A 22,790-nucleotide genomic window follows, 5' to 3' on the forward strand; every position below is an offset into this window, starting at 1 on the left:
TCACTGTGAATGGTAGATCGGGATTCTAACTGTGAATGGTAGATCGGTATTCTAACCGTGAATGGTGGATTGGGATTCTACCGTGAATGGTAGATTGGGATTCTACCGTGAATGGTAGATCGGGATTCTAACTATGAATGGAAGATCGGGATTCTAACCGTGAATGGTAGATCGGTATTCTAACCGTGAATGGTGGATTGGGACTCTACCGTGAATGGTGGATTGGGATTCTACCGTGAATGGTAGATCGGGATTCTAACCGTGAATGGTAGATCGGGATTCTAACCGTGAATGGTAGATCGGTATTCTAACCGTGAATGGTGGATTGGGATTCTACCGTGAATGGTGGATCGGGATTCTACCGTGAATGGTAGATTGGGATTCTACCGTGAATGGTAGATCGGGATTCTACCGTGAATGTTAAATAAGAATTCTAATTGTGAATGGTAAATCGGGTTTCTATCCGATTTCCGCAATATTCAGTTATTGTTTGGACAAAACATTCTTTAAACGTTAGCATTTTTTACAGAGATTATGTAGGATCAGTCCTTTCGAAATGGCGTCGTTTCATTTAGGGGATAGTACGTTGTTTTGAGTGGCTATACTGGCGATTAGAACATAGAAATCGGTTTGAACTCGAGACCGCTAGAACATGAAATTCGGTTTGAACGAGTTTAAACTAAATTTCATGTTCTAATCGCCAGTATAGCCACGAAAAACAGCGTACTATCCACATTCTAACACGTTTACTGTCAAATTTACGTGCAAACATTGTTTTACATCGCTACAAGTACGCTGTGTTTTTAGTACTCTGTGCCCTCCGCTAGTGACGTGTCATACTGTAGCGGACTGACCAATCAGCTTTCAAAGTCGGCCATTTTGCCACGCCAATATTCGCGAGAGTTCGTATGTTGACGAAGCGGTGTATTTGCATTGTTGTGAAAGTCCTGTTACCGAAGATTTAAATACATATTTGGATTTACTCTGTATGCCTAGCGATATGTGCGTTTCGACAAAGTCAGTGTTGATGTGTTTCTATAGGCCCAACAGTTATGTGAAGGTTTGTGCACTTGTTCCATTTCATTTCGAATTTTACTTAGCAAGATGCCTACAAACGGACGGAATGCACGTTTCAATCAATAAATGACGGCAAGAACAATATTTACCACATTTGTTTAATTTATTGAACAAAATACATTCGATATGGTACTGTACAATACTTTCTGTTCGTGTGTTTGCTCCGTGGTTATATGCCTAGCCCTACCGTACACCTGACATGTTTAACAAATAACGGGCCTAGAAATACAAAATTAGAACAGAGACTTTTTGTGAACATAGAGCATTCTTTCTTAACAGATATATATTTCAACTATAATAATCATAGATATTGACAGTTGAATTATGAATTGCAAATTGTCCTGTGAATTGAGAGTTCTGATGAAAGATTAGTTGACTTTTTTTGAGTGACGACAGACGGCTGAGGGCAAGGTCACTTATTTCTTTTAGTCTGACGAACCAGCTGATTGTGAAGGGGGTTGTTGGTTAACCGTTTGTTCAGAACGTTGCATCGGGCATGATGGTTTCTGATTAACACCAGCTCTACCTTGGAGAATGTCAGAGTATTGCCATTTTTGCGACTCCGAACTGTAAGCATTAAAATGCTTCAGTGACGACCTGAAATTTTCATAATAGCCCTTGACTCTATCCTACTCCCGCGTGCGACAAAACAGTTATTGATGTAGCCCTAACACAATGGTTGGTGTAGGTGTAATTTAGGGATGCGGCACTGAAAACTGTTTTCATCATATTACTGAGCGTATTTTTAAACTGAACCCTAAATGTTGCAAAGTTATTGATTTCGCTAAGAGGCGACTTGACGCCATATTGTTTCGATTAGAAACGGGGCTTGGCTTAATCGCGATGGGCGGGACATAACACGATTGATCATGGTTCTATCGGTATCGCAGATTAGAACATGGTCCGTAACCACTCTAAACACGCGTTGCAAACGAATCGTGTTAGAATGACGTTTTGTAACGTCACAAAGAAACAACGTCATGATTATACTACGGAAACAACACAATATCTTTGCTAAATGCCTTTTACGTTTTTAATTAATTGATTAATTCACCAATCCACAATTTCCGTCTCGGATTAACTATGGTTGTCAAGCACATCGAGCATTTATAGTTGTGTGAACGCACAACGTTAAAAAAAAACATCGTGCGTACATCGTGCAGACATCGTGCGCACATTTGTGCGATATGCGATACATACCGCCCAGCTGTGCGATTGAAATTTTTCCAAAATGTACCAGCGAAAACGAGGCCCCGGCTACAGTGTGTGCTGAAATGGATGTCGTTCGGCGACTATCACCACGTTTGTATCAACTCCATAACTAACACAATGGCCATAGGGTTCCATTTTATGTTATTGATCCTCTTTTCTTTTTCATTCAGTTTACTACTTACAAATGCAAATGTTAGTTAAGAACTGGTGTATGCCTTTACAGATACGTGTATACATGTGTGGTTTAGTGATTGAATAATCTTTCAAAAAAAAAAAATATATATATATTAGCAGTGATGCATTCAGTACATTTGTATGGGCCTATAGACCTAGGTGAAGGAATAAGCCTGCGTGCCCCCAAAGAAAAACCTATACATTTGCATATATAATCGTGGGTAGCATTATAATCCCAATTTCCAAATTGAACATATGGAACAATATAAAAGCAGTCTGTTGTAATAAGTTCTATATTTAACACAAATTATATCATATACATATTTTTTTAATTTTTTTTTTCTGTCAACGGATATATTCAGTAATGTGGATCGCAACCTTTTTAACGTCAAGATTCCTTTGACACCTGCCGTTATAGTCGTGGTGGGTAAATTTTGTTGCTCACACTTTTGTTTGCGGCTAACAACTTCTCTTTTCTGTAATACAAATTATATACATCCGCAGCCTAATATAGTTCCTATTTTGACAGCAATTATTGACACGATTTAACTTATGGTTCCCCTGTTTATTGCAATTATTTAAAATGAAATATGAATGTTTGGTGTTCTAGACTATTTTAGATTATTAAATATAAACATTTTCCTCATCAGTATATACAATTTTGTGAGCGTAGGATTACGTAGTTCTGAGTCAATCCTGCCTTGAAAACGAAAGTAAAAAAAACAGTTTGATCGTCGTGGAAATACATGCGTTCACAGAGAAACTGTTCACATGTCTTAGACTCATATGTTCATCATGAGTTCATTTGCAGGAACATTTCATATAAACCTAAAATCAACCGTGTTAACGTAGTCAAATGTTTACAATTCTATAAATAGCTAAAATAAATGTAAAGCGACCGTTCACAGTTTAATATGTATTTGTATGTCGCTAGAATACGCAAGAAATATCAACAGGAATTGAAGGCAAGTTGTAACAAACTACACTGCCGTTTTTAATGGGGATTTTATTAGATGAAATTTGTTTGTTTATTTGAAAAGAATCTAACGCTTATGATCCGTGACTAATGTACACTGTACTGGCGTCTTATTTGTTAAAGCTGTAGGCCTATATGTCGTCAGACAGCGTGACTGACAGCGCGACCGCAGTTTTCTATCGGAGGCAAAATATTTGCATTTTCGATGTTACTAGGGGTCATAAAATTGGTGTTTGCTAGGCCTAATTAACATCTTATAGTATAAATAAAAAAAAGGGCTGTGAACATCTTTATCTCTGTTTGTACATGTAACTGTTAATAGACCGATTTGTCCTTCAGTTGATTTTTTTTTCAAGGTTTACAAGCAGCTTTACTGATTCAGAAGTACATGTATATCAATAATCTAGCTTCCACAAGCATTAAAGAAATAGGGAAAGATCTATACTCAGCTACTGGAAAGTTGTCAGTAGATAAATATGTTATACCTGTCTATATAGAAGTCCAATTTTAAATCTCTTATTATATGACATCAGACCCTGACGTTTCTCAGGGCCTTTGGCCCTTTGATATGGATAAAACTACAACGTCTTGGAGTAAACGGTCTAATGTTTAAGGCTATACAGTCCCTATATGATGACATAAAGTGTTGTGTTAAGGTGAACAATCACGATACTGACTGGTTCAACATTAGGATCGGCCTAAAACAGGGAACGCCAACGCTGTTTTCCACATATATAATTGAGCTGATTGAAGGATTACGTCAGTATGATAAGTGTATTAACGTGGACGGCTTGGATATTGTGTCATTGTTCTATACTGATGATGATATTGTACTTCTATCTTCAACAACAGAGAAACTGCAGAAAATGTTAGATTATGTAAGCTCGTGGGGTAAAAAATGGAAATAGTCTGTAAACAATAACAAATCGAATGTTGTGCACTTTCGTCACTCATCACAATCTGCAAGGACTATTCGTTTATCATTGATAGTGTATCGGTCGAAGTTAAAGATAAATATATATATCTCGGATTATGGTTCGATGAACATCTAACTTTCAAATTTGCTGTGCAGGAACTCGGAAAGTCAGCCAGCCGTGCCCTGCGTTCTCATAAGTAAATTCTACTCTACCGGAGAGATGGCTTACAGTGTCTATACAAAACTTTTTGAGTCACTTGTTCAATCCATCCTCATGTATGGTGCATGTATATGGGGTCTCTTGGAACAACGTCATATCAACAATATTCAAAATCGTGCGGTGAAAGTATTCCTAGGTCTAAGGAAGCACGCATCAAATATCGGAGCTCATGGAGATATGGGCTGGTCATCTTGTTTATCAAAACAACTTAAGGAAATTTTCAGGATGTATTCCCGACTTCAAAACGTAGATACACACAGGATTTTACATAAAGTATATCCATGGTCATATAGAAGAGACAATGCGCGGGAAGCGCGTGTGGAGAAACTAGCGAGTAAATTAAATATATTTCAAAATGCATTATATTAGCAATGCACTCATCGTGTCTAATGAATATACGTGGTTCAAAAATCTATGGAAAAACCGACGAAACCAGGGAAACAAACTTCGGACATACAGATGTTTCAAAAAAGATTATATGTCTGAATACTACTTCACATCCCATATGCCACGCCACTACCTTAGCCATTTATCTAAGCTACGATTTGGATGTCCACCTCTAGTGATAGAGACTGGTCGTTACACAAACCTACCTGAGGACCAGCGATTATGTCCATTTTGTTGAAAATGAAATACATTTCCTATGTGAATGTCCTACATACAGCGATATACGTGCTGAGTTATTTCAACAATCTAGTACACTATGTAACGATTTTTATTCTTTAAATGCCAGAGACTAGTTTGTATATATTCTGCAAAATAATGATCTTCAATATCTTTTATCGAAATCTATATATTTTATGATGAAACGTAGACGTTCGCTCTTACGATAAATTAGAACAAAACTTATGAATATTTGAACGTCGACATACATTGTAGGCTGTGCTGTATAAAGATAAAAGTCTGACGTTTGATATTCAAAGAGCATACATATTTTTTAAAGTGTCTCATAAGCCGAATACGGCTGGACATCATGTACATTTTTAACAAGCTTTTATCGTTATCCTCATTTTACATTTGTAATATGATGCGCGACACTCAAATAAAATATTATTGTATTGTTGTTGTATAGTAATAGACACCTTAATTTACCTGTACAGATAACAGGTAACTTAACTGTTAAAACAACACCTCCACCCTATATTGTTGACGTAAGTTTTTGCAGTTTTGGGAGAAACAGGATGACACAATCGGCCCGTTGGCAGTGAAAGGGTTAATGAAAGGATCAGGTGCCACGTAGCCAGAAATCCTACCTTTTTTTCAATTCAATTATTTGTATTCCGTATGCAAATAGCATATAGGATCACAATATACATACATATGACAACATTTTACATTTGTGCAAGACGGCGGAGAACACAGCCAATGTAACACAAAGTATTATACATTTCAATAAAGCATGTGTTAATATTTTTTGCCATCACAAAAAGTGTATATCATACAATTACAATATTACAATTGCAATTTTAAACTACACGAATTTTTAAGACATAAAAAGACAATCACATACTTGAAATTATATTCCTAGACATATTTTCTCTAGAAGGTTCTGATAAAGAAAATACTGTTGTGCAATTACTAATTAATTAACTATTAATCAAATATATAAATACTTATTAACTAAGTAACAGTGACTTCCTTTTGGCCGTTGCCTGAATTACATATTTTCCAAAATTTCTTAAAGTTTTTACATTGGTACTACAGAACAATTCAGTCATTTTGAAAACAGATGGACGGCGATGAAAATATGGTTTTAAATACTTCACCCTTAAATCCAAATACTTTGGACATAACAAAATAAAATGGACTTCATCCTCAACTTCATGATTATCACACAAAGTACAAATCCTTTGGGGTCTATGGATACAAATCATTTCCCCTCCCTTACATCTACTTCTCCTTCAAAATTTCCCAAAAAATGATTGTTTACGATTTTATTACAAAAATCTCTGTGTATATTCCAGGAGCATATCTTAACAGTGGATATGTTCTCCTGTATATCCTATCTGGTGACGACCTTTTCTAACGTCTCATCCTCATCTACACTTCTGTCACGCGATCTTGTGACGTTGTCATATTTGGCGCGTTGAGATGGTGGCTGCCTGGAGGACACTCTCCCATCAGGCGTAGAAGGCTCACGTTGTCTTCTCCTGCTGTATGATGCGCGATCCCTAGTTGCAGAAGATTGAAAAGATTTGTTATCATGGTCCTGCACTCCTGCAGTAACACCGCCGTCATAGAGTTTGCCATCGACAAACATTTTGTCCCTGACGAACTCCGCACTATGTCTTCGCCGTCGCAATTCCTTTGCGATGGGATATAGTGTTTTACGTACCTCCTCGACGACTTTGGGGAATTGTTCATTAATACCATAAGGCTTGCCCTTTAACCGAAACGCCTTACTCAATACCATGTCATGTTGATGTTGGTATAGGAAACGCGCTACAATAGGTCGAGGTTTGTTACCACGTTGTCTACCGAACCGATGTACGTTACCGAATTCCAGAACATCGTCAATCCACAGCTCATTCTGTATAAATTGTCGTACCAATGATTCAGTATGCTCCCCACTAGATTCCTTCAGACCAGAAAACACCAGGTTACATTTCATAGATCTACATTGTAGGTCAGTGACAGCTTCCCTAAGTTCGTCTGCCTGTGCGCTCAAATCCTTTGAAACACCGTCGACTTTAATTATACTACACAGTCCTTACACTTAGCATCGACCTTGACAATGTCATCCTTGTTTTTGTCTACAGCTACTTTTATGTCATCATACATGTCACTGATAAATTTAGTACTGTATTTTAATTCCTGTGTAACCTCAGTAACATCATTGACCTTGACCTCGACCTTTTGAACTCTAACGGAGAGCGAATTTAATGCCGATTGAATATCATCTATTTTTTTCACCTGGACTTCTTAGCTTTCAATCGAATGTCATCTATCTTTTTGACTTGCGTTTCGATAGCATTCAATCTAGCGTCTATCTTCTTCATGAATTCACAAATTTGATCGGATGAAGACATATTGTCAATATAGGTATCATCAAAAATGACCTTCCTCACGTGACCTAATACCGACGATACTGACGTGGTCGCGCCGACTTCTACTGGGACAGACATACAATATAGAAGTCAACAGACCGTGACGAAGATACACAATGAGGCGTGTCAACATACAATGGACAGGTAGGCAGGTAAACTCGGATACCTGTGGCTATTTATAGATACACAGGTTACAGTCCTTTGTTTTCAAATATACATCAAAAGTCAATATTTCAATAATTTTAAGTATGCATACCCAAAACACCTGTTAGACGATGTCACAAGCAGCCACTGGTACCAACCTTATACATGAATGATAAAGGTGAATATAGGAGTCAAATAGTGCGTGACGACAGGTCGGTCGTACAGATGAGGTATCCAAACATTGGGAATGAGACACACAGGTATGGTGGCTATAAATAGCCAGATAGAGCTCACGTGCGTGTAGTCTATTGTATTAACAAAACTTCTTGAAAGTCTGGAAAAACGACATTTAACAACAGGTATTAATACATCATTTGGACCACACAACTTTTACCCATCACTGTGCCAATTTTCGGCAAAAACATAGTCTTATTTCAGGCATGAGGCCGCTGAAGGTCAGGAGCTTCTCTGGCCAGGTGTAACCAGTACCGTCGCCATATCATCACAATCCGACTGAAGTCTAGTTTAGTTTAGTTTATTCAACTTGAAGCCTTACGGCTCATAAGTATAACATAGAAGTATCAACATACACATATATACAATACGTAACTAATTGTTATGGAGGATGAACAAAACAGTAGGCGTAACTGGTGAAAAGCATCCGCAAACATTGATTTTAACAACAAAAGCACAATTTGTCAGAGTATTCAGGGGGTGGACAAAACAATAAACATAACTGGAGACGAGTACCTTAAGTCATTAATAAAAAGTAAATAATACAGTTTGTAAGAGTAGATAGATAGTAGTTACCAAACAATAGGTATAACTAATATAAGTATCTAGGATTTTTCAAATGCAAATATATACTTCGTGAGAATAATTACATGATGAACAAACTATATATTTAAAAAGATATAAATAGAGATAAGTAACTAACATCGTTAATACAACACTAAATACAAAGTGTACATAATTTAGATGAATAGTTAGGGTATGAACAAAAAATAGGTATAGCTGGAGATAATCACGTACAAACGATATTGATCTATACTAAATGTTGGAATCCCGACTGTAGTAACCAGCTTGACTGTAAATATTTTCCAAGATTACATAACTCTTTTTTATTGTGAACAGAAAGCAATTGGACAAGTTTAAAAGAAGACGGGTGATTCCAATAATATTTTTTAATGAATCTTTTTCGAATATCAACATATAGTGGACAAATAAGGATGAAATGGAATTCGTCCTCTACTTGGTTCTGATTGCAATAACGACATAACCTATTTGACCTTGGAATATTACGATACCGGCCTTCTTCTATATAAAGCTTATGCGATGAAAGTCTTAATTTCGAAATAAGTTTACGATACGGATCAGGAATAGATTTTGTTAGATAGAATTGCAGTGTGAAGGTGTCAACAATATATTTATACAGATAACATTTAGAAGATCTTTCAATAAATTCATTTCTTGCTTGAATAAAAGCATCAATCAAACTCTGCTTAAAGCAATGTAAAAATACAGTATTGATGCTGACAAACAGAACTTACATTATCCCTTTGATGATTAAAGCAGTGAGATAATTATACCCAAATTAAAACCAAGCTGGCCGGGTAACGTGTTAATTAATTCCAGGACTTCGTTTCTGATCGAACTATGATAAACTGTGCATTTCCTGCTGCTACTGCACTTGTCAACACGTGATCTGTGCAGATACATTTGTGTATGTATTATTTGCCGCAGACTTCGTATATTGTTTTTTTTTATGATTTTTAAAGTGATGAAATTTTGTGTTAATCTCGTCTTTCGCTCACTTAGAAATGGCATGTCGGACACGACTCCCAATCACAAATATACTGGCTTACTTGATTTCAAAACGATATGATAGTATTGTATCATATATAATTTACTTTTTAGAAATGTCGTGTCTAGCATAGATAATAAATACGATTTTGTTATAATTAGTATTTGAAATCAAATAAGCGTGTTTCTGTTAAGGATGCGTGTTTATGCAGAGACCTATAGGTCTCTGGTTTATGTAAATGATTTTTATAGATATAATATACTAACACGTCTACCTTGAAACTCGGTTAACTGGAAGACTCGGATAACTCGAAGTTTTTTCACGATCCCGACGACTTCGAGTTAACGAGGTTTGACTAGATATACATTGTATGTATACATGAGTATCTGCATGTAATGTTTTAATGTCATTTATTGTGTTATAAGATACAGTGTAGGCCTACATTTGTAGAGAAATAATTGGGTCCAAATGAAATAATACCAGTTAAAAAAATATTCCCTTTAAAAACAATGATTTAGTTCTTATATTTAGTTTTGTTTTTCCCTCTCTCTCTCTGTTTTTTTTTTTTTTTTTTGCTTTTATTTGTTTTTTGGGGTGGGAGGGGGGATTGTTACACTAAATTTCATCATTTCATCATTACTGTATTTTGTATCAGAATTATCAATATTTATCTCTATGAATTTAATTTAGACTTTTACTTTACATCAGTATATTATATGCATTTGTATGTAATCATACTGGTACAAATAGTAAAAAGTTCTTGTTGTGTTTGCCAAATTTCTGTGTGTATATATGTATGTATCAACTAAAATTGGATAAATTAGATTTTATTGCATTTTACATAATGAAATAAATGGGAGATGAAAAAGTGAGACCTTTTAGTGAATTTCAGTTTTGCAACAGTGGTATATATAATTAAGAAAAAATGTTGCATGGTATGTTTGTTGATAGAGGTGAAAAAGGATTACTGAATATACCAAATAGCTGTTCTTGAGTTATCTGGTTGTGAATTCTACAATGTTTGGATCATGGTGTGCTAGTATAGGTTGGATTCATACAAATGTAATCATTTTACTGTTAGGGCACATATCCCCAACCCCATATATATAAAGTTTGTATAGTGTTACTGTGCTTACTACAAATGGATGATGATCAACATGTGACACCCAAGCTTTGTCCCAATTCAAGCATTACTGTATATGTTGTGTCAGACTTTGTTATGTGAAATAGACTGATACATGTATAAGTTTATACAGATATAGAGATATAGATAGATGTACATGTACCAGTAAGTAGTCTATGCCATTAAAGGCTAGAAACATTGTTGAAAGAAAATAATTTGAATAAATCAAACATAGACAGATACTGTGTTGGCAGATATGATGCTGGTTAGCTAGTAATTATCATTTTATGCTCCATTATGATTCATCCTCTAGGGATCGATGCACGCAAGACAGAAATAATAAGTAATTACAAGTTTTCAGAGTTATTATTAGTGATGGCACTGAAGCAGGATTATAAACATGTATTTTTCAGAGTTTCCTCTGACCTTAACACCAAACATAAGACACTTTGATAGAAAGTTGTCCTTTATGAGACATATAATGATCTTACCATCAAAATATCTTAATGTCTGGTAATAGGGCAAGAAGAAACTTACTGGTGTGCTTATTTGGATTTTCAGAATATTGTTACATGTATGAGTATTTGAAACTCAGACTTGGTGATGGGATGGGCGAGTTTGTTTAACTTTCTAGTTTCTAAAAGTTAATTTCAAGGCTTCTTGAAATATTCCACATTAATAATCTCAAGTTAATTTGTTCTTGTATTTTTTAAAAGGACAATGGGAAATAGGATTTTTTAAAGTGAAACAAGCAATCAATGGTATGTGGATATAGTTTATTTTGTATTTCAGATATTGCCCAATTACTTGTAAGGTCTGGAGCTGTCTCAATTTTACTAGCAAGCCTGGTGTACACAAATAATGAGAGCATTGGCTTATGGATGATTCTGCCTAATATATGACATCAAAGGTAAGCTAATAGATTTATCTTATTAATTATAAATGCACTACAATTAAAATGTTCATTATCTTATAGTTTTGTTTGAATTGATCATAACTTTCTGCTTTCCTATCCAAATATGTGAGCTCATTTCCTATACTTCATTATTGACTGTTTAAGTTTCTTTTGAAATTTTGAAGTGTTCTTAAGAATAAATCTGTAATGCCTTGCAAATAATTTTTTTTTTATTAGTGTATATATCTGGATGCTTATGATATTGATTTTCTCCAATTTCAAATTTCAGGTACATCAGCTTTAGGACTTTATTTATATGGATATTTGTGGTGTGACCAATACTAGAAGATAAATGCCATCCCCTGCCACCAGAGACAGCAGATTTAGGCATCTTTTCCCTATAGCTACCCCTCCCACTATTCTGTCATTGATTAAAATTATATAACTTAATATTTGTGTTGGTGTTGTTTTTCAGCTGCTAACAAGCTGAATCATGCAATTCTGATCTTAAGTAAATTATCATTTTCAAAAACATGGTACATTAATATATATATATCATTTATACCAAATACGGCTTGCCTGGTCAATCATATTAAATAAAGTTCAGAATTCTTTATAATCCATAACCAACATGTAGCCAAGGTTTAAGTGTTTATATCAATCAACTTGTTTGTCTGCCAAACTGGATTATTCAAACTGAAAATTTCATCAATAACATATGTTCCTTTGTTGAATTTGGACTTTATTCACTTGTCTATGTCTTTTGTCTGTGAATTAAGTCTAGGACTTCTCTACCAGGAAGACATTCACACACAGAATGATATGGGCAAAGATGGTTATAACCATTTGATTTGCATGCCTTCAATAATTTTAATTTTGATTAGTATAATCTGTTTTTGGTATACTAGTTATACCAGATGCTAGTTATTATGACCTTCATACTATCTCTGTGAACAAGTGTCTAATTATGATAGGTATTGAAAAACTAGAACAAATACAATAAGTGAAGTAGATATGAAACATCAAAATGGTCAGTTGCTAAATTGGTAGCCATGGCAACTAAAAATGGATACAGTATGTACATACAGTTGAAGAGAGAAATTACAATTTTACATTTTCTACATAATGGTAAAATTCGCATTGATAAAATCAGCTTCAATATCGTGATTAAGCTACACATGGTAGCTGTTGACAAAAATTATAAAATAGGAAAGGAATAAATATAACTTTTGAAAGATTAATTATTAACGTTAAAACCATGAAAACAACAACCTAATTATAAAGTATGGTTTATGATTAACATTTATAATCCTAATACATTTTGTACAGCAATCTAAGCTACAAACAATTTTACATTTTACATTTTTAATCAGATGGGAGCATATGTGGATGTTTTTCTAAGTAAAATATTGCATTTTTACGTATTTTCACTTCTGGTTGCCATGGTAACGTTTTAAATCCAAAAAATAAAAGTTTTGTCATAAAATCTGGATAGGTCCTCTTTACAAGTTTCAATATATATATATAGACTGCTGACTAAACAATTATACCTGTAATACAAAACCAAATTTCTTACAATGAAGGCTAGGCAAAGAAAACGGAAATAAAAACTTTTACAAAAATCACTGCTTTTATTTTCAGTCAGTAACCATGACAACAACTGCAAAAAATAGAAAATGCTATATTTATTTGTGTTTATCCTCATTCCTCAAGAGTCTGATATATCATTAGTTTTATATATCAGCACTTATTTCACTCTCATCAGCTTAAAATGTATAAACATATGAAATAAGTAATTTTTATCATAAAATCATAAATTTTGGTAACCATGGTAACGTCAATAATGCAAAAACACCAATTTTGTTATTTGATTTGAAAAGCTTATATTCTCAAGTTTCTAAATATATATAGGTTGTTTACCAAAAATGTTGACGCAAAAGGATGAAAAATCATGATGAACCAAAATGTCGGATTTTTTTCAGTTCCATTAAAAAATCCTGGGAGTTAAGGGGTTAAAGCAATGTAAAAATACCTAGACTAGGCAAATTTAAATGGAACAAAGGCCATTGAGGTGTACATGTACATGATAGTAATATTTGAAGGATTACAGCCTATACAGTACAAAAAGGTGTGAATAAGCAGGTCGAAGTCAGTATGTACTGTGTTATGCTTTACAACATACTCATATGCATTAAAATATGTCAGGGATTTGGTGAGCTAATCTTGTTTTTCAAAATATTGTTCCCTTAATTACCTTCAGACTTATTATCATCCTGATAACTAAAGACGTACATTTGTAAATTGATTGTCAACATCGGGATCTATATAATGCTTGATAGAAAATATCAATATCCATTTCTAATCCCTGATCAGCCATATGTCTTAATAAATCGATCAGAAGAGAATAGAACATTGTAAGTTCACAGGGTTTCAAAAAAAAAAAAAAAATCAGAAATTTTGCAATTTTTTCCCAACATAATCATAAATAAAGTGTCTATTCGTGTCTCATGCGCAGAACATAGGTTGTTTGTGGGTCCAATACTAAATGGATAAGAATTAGTTAAAGTAAGTATGGATAAACAATAGGCCATGACAGTTACACCTGCTGTTGATATTAGGATGGTTTAAATTGTCAAAAAACTTGCTGGCAGTTACATGGTGCTCTGAAAATGAAATCAAACTGACAGCTTGTTCAATATCATGTATGATTTGTCATATCCTAGTCAGTCGTGTAGGTCCATAATCTAACTTCTGTAGTCTCTAGTTACCTTAGTGCCATAATTTACGGTATGCAATATTTACAATATATATGCTATATAGTCATTGCAAAGGTATAAAACTTAAAAATCAAAACAGAAAAAAGGATATTCAACATCAAAACAGGAAATGTAAGAAAATCCAGAGGAAATGTCTACACACAGTCTCTATAAATCATAATATAATGAAAATGTGTCTCTCTACTGCTCAATGCTGTATAAATCCTGCAAGTTTAATTTTGAAACTAAGCAACATTTCATTAACATATGTATTTTTACAAAAGAAATATGTTTATGGTACAACTTAAAGTAAAACAATACATGGGGTTTGTGAACAATATCACTGATTTATGAATATCTTTTATAAACAGGTGTTATTCTGATTCTAATTCATTCAAAGTTTCTAATCCAATTATTCTTTCTACATAATGGTGAGATTCATTGAAGAAATATTTCATGCATATATGGATTGAATAGATTTTTTTGATTTTCATTGCGGCTATGAATACCAGTAGCTAGCTACATATCCCGTGGCGCGCGCGCGGAAAATCAGCACGAGAGACAATGTTTTCTTACGGTTTTCATAGTGTATTCATGGTCATATGTTTGTTGTTTTCACTTGGTATGTTCATATCAGCAAACCACATTAGGAATGTAAATATAATGACATGTACATCAGATTACATAACATATCGCTTGGGTAAAGTATATATAACGTCATTTAACTGTAATCTTAAATCAGCATACTGCATATTAGGATTCCAATTATGAAGAAGAACAGTATGACGGTGTTATGAAGGTATGAATGTGATCACATTTTGTAGCTTTATTATGATAAAGTTGTGGAAAGATCCCATTGGTCCTGGCTGAACTTTTTCCGCACTGCCTAAATGTTCTTAAAACAGAAGAAACAAAACAGGGGGTGGGGGGTGGGGGGTGAAATCAACAAAAAAAAAACAAAAATCTCAAAATTGTATACAGTTGACACATAAAACATTCTTTTTAAATGAGTAATATAACAAGAGAAGGACCTACCCAAATATCCCACGTTAAGTTCAGTATGTATGGTTGTATTTATGTTTCCCGAACTCTGGTTAAGTAATGTAGTTTCTAAGATACATTTAAAGCCACATACTCCCGAACAACCTAAAATTCTAGTTGCATACGTGTATTAATGGCAATCCAAGATGCTCATTCACGCTCTTCCAGCATTAAAATGACCACTGGCCTGGACGCTTAACCGGGGGAGTCCTTGAGACATCAGTGTATAAAAATAACTCGCCGCATTTATATTTATCGCGAGATTTGTCACGGAGCCGAGAACAAGGCTATAACAACGTGCACTGCACATAAACTACACACATGGCCGTTGTTTACATATCAAGTATGCGTGAACCTTGCCTAATAATGCTTTCATTTAAACATACTAACAGAATATTCGCAAATAACCCAGGTAACTGAACAAAATAAACAAACATTGTTTACATTTAAATTCTTAATTTTAAAATGTAGCAATATGCATACAACAAAACATCGATAAAATGTTAGATCGGTGAAGTTGACAATGTTCAAAAGCTAACCAGCAATCCAATAGACGTCCGGAAAAAATCGGAATTCGAGTCTAGTCCTTTTTCTTCTCTCGTTAAGTTCCAAAAAATCATTTCCTTTCCTAAGGAAATACTCGGGTTTTGCCGATTCCACACACTTTTGTGTGTGTGTATGTGTGTGTGTGTTTTTTTTGTTTTTGTTTTGGCAGAATCTGTCTGCGTTTTCGCAGTTCCACGCTTGCGGCGTTCCGCCATTTTGGATGGACTTTAAAACACGCCATTGCATTGTAGGACTAATTTTGAGAGAAACTTGGTCCGGCAGCCACATTTTCTTTCAGTTTCTGATTCACGATAATCTGTTAAGTATTTATCAAGTCCGAAAACTGTAAAAAGCTCAAAATGTAAACAGTGATATATGTTTCTTCGTGAGTATGTGGCTTTAACGTTCATAAAAAAATATGACTTGTAGTTATTTCAAACCGACCGCTGCTTCTGATGTTGATGTACATGTAAGTATCATTTATATACATGTATTCTTAATGATATTGTATATTTGTCTGTATATGTAGAATACAGATAGTTACAAGTAATTCGTGCAGCACAAATAACCAATTGCTTTAATTCGTGAAGGGAAAAATAAATGTTTTTATCTATACAATGTATATAGATTTCTGATTTTCCCCCTTCGTTCGATGTTCATCTGGTTTGTGGATGACGTCGATTGTAAACCTCAAGGTGTCTCGATAATATTAATACAAAGGGCATCTAAATAGCCAGTAGATGCCATTGCTGTTAGAGCTCATGAATATTAACCAAAGGATATAGGATGCTACGAAAGAAAAAACAACGATGTTATTAACGATGTTAATAACGATCATAAGCATTTTATTCTACATCAAACAGAAGTTTTTTCATTATTTTTTTTTCACCGCGAAACGTAGACGGGCGGATTTTTTTGTCACATAGTGCTTTCCAACTGACCACCGAAGGTTGCAGTCATTTTTAACGTTTCTTTTTAATCTAGCCCCGGTGTTTTAGGGGATTTGTTTAACCTCCGGATCATGGAGAAATAGCCTGTTCATGTCGCAGTTCTTGGTCATAGTTTTGTGAGGTGATAGAAATGGCCATTTATTTAAAAACGACATTCATAATCAAATATAACCTTACATAATATCATGTCATAGCATGAATACAACATATACTTCCATAGTGTTACATATTAATGTAAGGTAAACAATTATGATTGACTAGTGTATCTGAGTATCTATAAAAAAAACATGTGTTGCATAAAGCATATACATGCTTTTATAATTTCAACAAAATGCAAAATCTGACAACACTTAACACTCCACAATTATTGAAAAGAGACAAAAGGCCGTAACAAAAGAAATTGAACCAACTTAGCGGTGCTTGGGGAAGGAGGTGGGTATGTAAATAAATCCGAAGTTCTGTAAGTACTGTAGAGCTAAAACTCTTGTGCAATTTTATCAGTTGACAATATTTTACACGTTTTTTTCTGTTGGAATTGTATCACAAAGAGGATTTCCCTTATTTTTGAGCAAGTCGATATTCAGTTCTCCAATTGGTTCATTACCGTAATTTGACAGATAACACGTTTGGACCTGACCAAACTCACATGTCCATTGTATTCATTTTAGTTAGCCAAAAGCCGTTTGAAAGTGTTAACACATTTGTTTCATTGAATATGGTTGATGTTAACTTATTCCAACACATGTTGTTGACTTCTATTACATGAACGCACAAGTCAAATGTAACTAATTTAGGGCCTTTTGATTTTGTGCAGCAGTGTCAGGTAAAAATGAATGCCAGACAGACACTTCAACATTTTGAAGCGTTTTACCATGGTCATTGTATTGAGAAGATTTAGTGAAAACACTATTCCGACTCGCAACGCTATCAGATTAAATAAATCTTAAAGAATGAAGAATTTGGTCGGACTCTACTAAGTTTAAGGAAACCCGCAATATTCTGATTCAGTCATTGCATGGAAAGGGTAGATGGTATATCAATAAATGGGCCACAAATCCACCGATTGCAAAAGTGGCAATCGAACATGGCCGAACTGTTAAGGCATGTCAACCTGTTACTAAGTTCGATGGAAATCTCTCGGACTACATATACTCCCAAACAACCTAAAATTCTACTTGCACACATGTATTAATGGCAATCCAAGATCACATATACTGTATATGGCTTGGTCGATGCCTCCATAATATTTATATCTGTTTTCTATGTCAATGCCATGAAATTGCGAAAAAAAATGGGGGACGGAGTTATAAGGAAGAGTACCGTGAGCTGGCAACTGTGTTTGGTGGATTTGAGGTATTTGCCGAAACGGACTTAGAATTACCGAAACGGAGAGAAACAAGAGATCCCAGAGGGATCTTGGGGTCCATCATTGAATGATCTTTATAGGTTCTATGTCAGATTGATCTTCTGTCTATTTTCTCTTCCTCTTTCAAATCTGTGTAAATAGAGAAACATCCCTCCATTACTTTTTAAACAAATTGGTTTGGTTTAGTTTGTTTAACGTCCTATTAACAGCAAGGGCGATTTAAGGACGTGCCAGGTTTTGGAGGTGGAGGAAAGCCGGAGTACCCGAAGAAAAAAACACCGGCCTACGGTCAGTACAAAGGGAACCTATATATGAAAGTTGAGATTTAGCGATAATGGCTGTCTGCCGGTCATGTTGTTTTCAGATTGGTCCCAAAATGCAATACGAGGGACTAAGAGGAACCTACATATGAAATTTCAGGAGGATCCCTTCTGTACTCTCTGAGAAATAGCGATAACAAACTTCAATTGTCAAAATCTAAGATGGATGCTTGTCGGTCATGTTGTTTTCCGATTGGCCCCAACATGAAATATGCATAACTAGGGACCAAGGACAACCTACATATGAAACTTCAGAAAGATCCCTTCTGTACTTTCTGAGAAATAGCGATAACAAACTTCAATTGTCAAAATCCAAGATGGCTGCCTGTCGGCCATGTTGTTTTCTGACTGGTCCCAAAATGAAATATGCATACATTGTAACTAGGGACCAAGGGCAACCTACATATGAGATGGTGGGCTAAAAATGGGGTTTAAGGGCTACTAATTTCAGAGAATGGACTCAAATATATGTTTTTCATTGCACAACTGTATCATATGTACAATTTTAGGGGTTGATTTTTTAATCATTCGTGATTCACAGCCCGATTTCCGTCTGAGTTGAATATTAATTCAATAGTTCTATATGTTGTTGAAATAGCATACTTATTAAGACATAAATTGAAATATTAAAGACACTTGAATAAACTGTATATTATTCAATAATCAACACAAAGGTTGCTGTATTGAAATCATTTACATTTTAAGAATATCTTATTTTGATATGTTACACCACAACATTTTTACACGTTGTATAATTCCAACATCCTCATTATGCAAATTCCACATGAACTTGTATAAGACAACATAAGAATAAAAAATAATGATTTAATATATTATCCATGATTATACATATTACATAATATGCAATAAATAGTGAGTGCATGGCACAGTAGAATGGTGATTTGCAGTTTTATGTGGTATTTGATATAAATTATACAAAAGCAACGCAATTACCAATTTGTATTATTACTTTACCTTGATAAGTAAGATTATGAACTATATAATTGACTACTTAGATTCAATTTTCTGTATGAAATATTTATTTAATTTTTTGTTGCTATTATAGCGTGTGTTATACTTGGCAATACGCAATACGGGGGGGTTCTTCATTTTTCACCTGTAAGATATACCAGAATTTCCTAAGAATGTCATTATAATAACATTAACTAGATGTAAATCAGCTTTGACTGTAGGTTTAATGATACAGTATAATTTATCGTTTTGTATCGGATTAGAAAACTCTACTGAGCTAATCTAGTTACACTTCTTTTGCATTAAAACATATGTACTTGTGCAATTAATATATGATAATTAGAATAAGACCATCAAATGTTAGATGGCTATACAATTTCAAAATTTACACGGTGCAGATATGATTAAAAGTTTTAAAGAGTTTTTACAAGAATTTATTTAATATATCTGTATTTCTTTTATACTCAGAACATTTTAAACATACAGTTATTACAATCACAATATGTATATATGTATATATACGTCTCTGTCTTTTTTTTTTTTTTTCATAAAATTCATGTTTATAAGTTTCGTTTGAAAAAAAAAAAGAGTGAGAGAGAAAGATTTTGCCGATTTTTGTGAGAGAATGGCTGCAGTTCAGTCCCAATATTCTTAAATCAATTTAAATATACTGTTTCTTAGCAAATATATCTAGGTTGTAAATAACATAATTTCACTTCAGGTAAAGTTGTTAATTGGATAATTCACCTGTGACCCAATTTGGCGAGTCGGAGTGTTTCACGGCTGGCTGACTCTTGTAATTAAACCCTTGGGGTCAATTAGTGTCACTGACCATAGCTAACCTATACTACACTTTGGTGAGTCTGTATATAGGACAAATCAAAAGAACTTACACCCAGCCCTAGTGTTGGTCAAAATTTGAAGCGTAAATTGACGAGTGGCTCAAATTATTTTCTGCGTCAATGCACTGATTTAAGATATTGAAATTATTATAAAATTATATTTGCAAATGAGCTACGAAAAGATAGTACTAAATCTATCTTTAGCCTACTGTACTACAGCTTAGCCTTACTATTGTTTGTGTTAAAAGACCATTTACATTCCGAGCAATTATGAATTAAAACAACTATAAACACACATGCGAATATATATATTTGCTTAAAATATAGATAGATATAATTATAATAAATATATTCAAAAAAAAAAAAAAAAAAAAAAGCCGCTGCCGGGAATTGAACCCCGGCCTCCACGGAACACAAAAGCGGTGACAATAGCTGCTAAAACCTATGGTTTTAGCGCTAAAAACGGTGTTACCTTTGGCCTTTGTGTTTCTTTTCCATGTGAGGCTATATGTGATTTAATCACGTGATCTTAGGAGTAAATCCTGTACTGCGCAGCATCAGGAGATCACGTCATATACCTCATTAACATATACATATACATGTATTTACAGAGTAATAGAACACATATGGTGTAGCTTAGTCAGAATTCAGCATGATTATAATACATATCAATATAAAATATACCCACAAGCACAGGTCATAAATGCAATTAAATATATGATATGTAATTGTTTATTTATACTCAGCTGCTTGTTTCTTACACCATCAGTCAACTGCCAGCTTGTTCATTAGTCAATAACAACTTAACACATTCATATAGAATAGAAATGGCCGAATATGACTACAACATATACTGTCATAGTGTTACATATTAATGTAAGGTAAACAATTAATTATGATTGACTAGTGTAGGTGAGGGGGGGAAAGGCCACAATCAGGCTGTTATGTCGGTGAACTAGCTTCGACAATGGATCACGGACATTGCAGCCTGCACCCCCATCCGTTAGGAATGGACATCAGCAGGCAAACTGTGCTGGTATTTGAGTTTGACGAAAAAATATATCATTTACCGTCACATGGACACTTTATATATGTATTATTTTATGCTTGCATTGAGTAACAACTTATTTACTTATCAGGATTTCACAGTGAATTTCTTAATCGGGAAGTTACATTGTATACATACATCGAGAACGAACGAAATATTCGACTCATCCGATGTATTCGATTCAAGCGTGTTCAACACAAGTGAGTTTTACTGTACATATATTGTCAAAGTTACATATACATATATAAAATTATACTAGAAGCTATCTAAACATATATAGATATATACTGGAAGCTATCAAAAGTAGAGATAGATGTATATAGCCATCAGACCAACATCAATATCAGAGTGCTTTACTAACCAAGGTTTGGTGGTGTGGCTGGACATTCTGGTAAACTAGCCGTTCGGTTTGTGCGTTCATCTATCGCCATACTCGCGGTCACATTTTCACTAACGTTGAATTGTTTTAAATGTCCTCGTATTCTTCTGGCTATATTTGCACTGTAATTCCGAATCATTCCAATGTCAGTATCTATTCTCCTTAATGCTTTACTTTCAACTATAATGTAAAATCCCAGATGGAATGTCGTGAACAACGCTAACAGCACTATACCTATCTTGATACAACCTCGGATAGAAACATTAGGTCTGCTATCTTTCGTAGCCATTTTACCTTTAATAGAAAAATTTAAACTGGTGAAGTTGTGCATACCTGTTCACGGATGGTTGGGTTCAAATTCTACCTGTGACTAGGAGTATAAGACGTGTAAGATACACATAGAATGGCTTCCCTGTTTGTGGATGAACACTTTACATAACATGTCAATCGTTACCGGGTAAACTGTTTACATTATACATTGAATGTCAATCTGTGTTCCCGGATGAACACTTAACATACTATGTCAATCTGTGTTCCTGGATGAACACTTAACATGATATGTCAATCTGTGTTCCTGGATGAACACCTTACATTATATGTCAATCTTTGTTCCTGAATGAATGCTTTAAATTATATGTCAATCTGTGTTCCTAGATGAACACTTAATATGATATGTCAATCTGTGTTCCTGGATGAACACCTTACATTATATGTCAATCTTTGTTCCCGGATGAACATTTTTGATAATATATCAATCTGTGTTCCTAGATAAACACTTAATATGCTATGTCAATCTGTGTTCCTGGATGAACACCTTACATTATATGTCAATCTTTGTTCCCGGATGAACATTTTTGATAATATATCAATCTGTGTTCCTAGATGTACACTTAATATGATATGTCAATCTTTGTTCCTTGATGAACACTTTACGTAATATGTCAATATGTGTTCCCGATTGAACACTTTACATAATATGTCA

The 22,790-nt window shown here is 34.4% G+C and overlaps 1 protein-coding gene and 1 long non-coding RNA gene across 2 annotated transcripts in view; one reads left to right on the forward strand and one right to left on the reverse strand.

Annotated features, from left to right (window-relative positions):
- The window catches only part of LOC117331581 (beta-1,4-N-acetylgalactosaminyltransferase bre-4-like), a 44,748-nt gene extending 22,634 nt beyond the window's left edge, over positions 1-22,114 (reverse strand). Inside the window, exon 1 of the mRNA XM_033890387.1 lies at positions 21,791-22,114. Within this exon, the coding sequence (XP_033746278.1) occupies positions 21,791-22,097 (307 nt within the window). The 5' untranslated portion in view covers positions 22,098-22,114. The remainder of the gene's footprint in view (positions 1-21,790) is intronic.
- LOC117331582 lies at positions 9,396-12,173 on the forward strand. Its single transcript, XR_004533581.1, has 3 exons — positions 9,396-9,489; positions 11,486-11,603; positions 11,878-12,173. It is a non-coding gene; the product is annotated as an uncharacterized LOC117331582 (long non-coding RNA).
- Positions 22,115-22,790: the final 676 nt, after the last annotated feature.

The sequence above is a fragment of the Pecten maximus genome, chromosome 7 (assembly GCF_902652985.1).
Source record: "Pecten maximus chromosome 7, xPecMax1.1, whole genome shotgun sequence".
Lineage (NCBI taxonomy): Eukaryota > Metazoa > Mollusca > Bivalvia > Pectinida > Pectinidae > Pecten > Pecten maximus.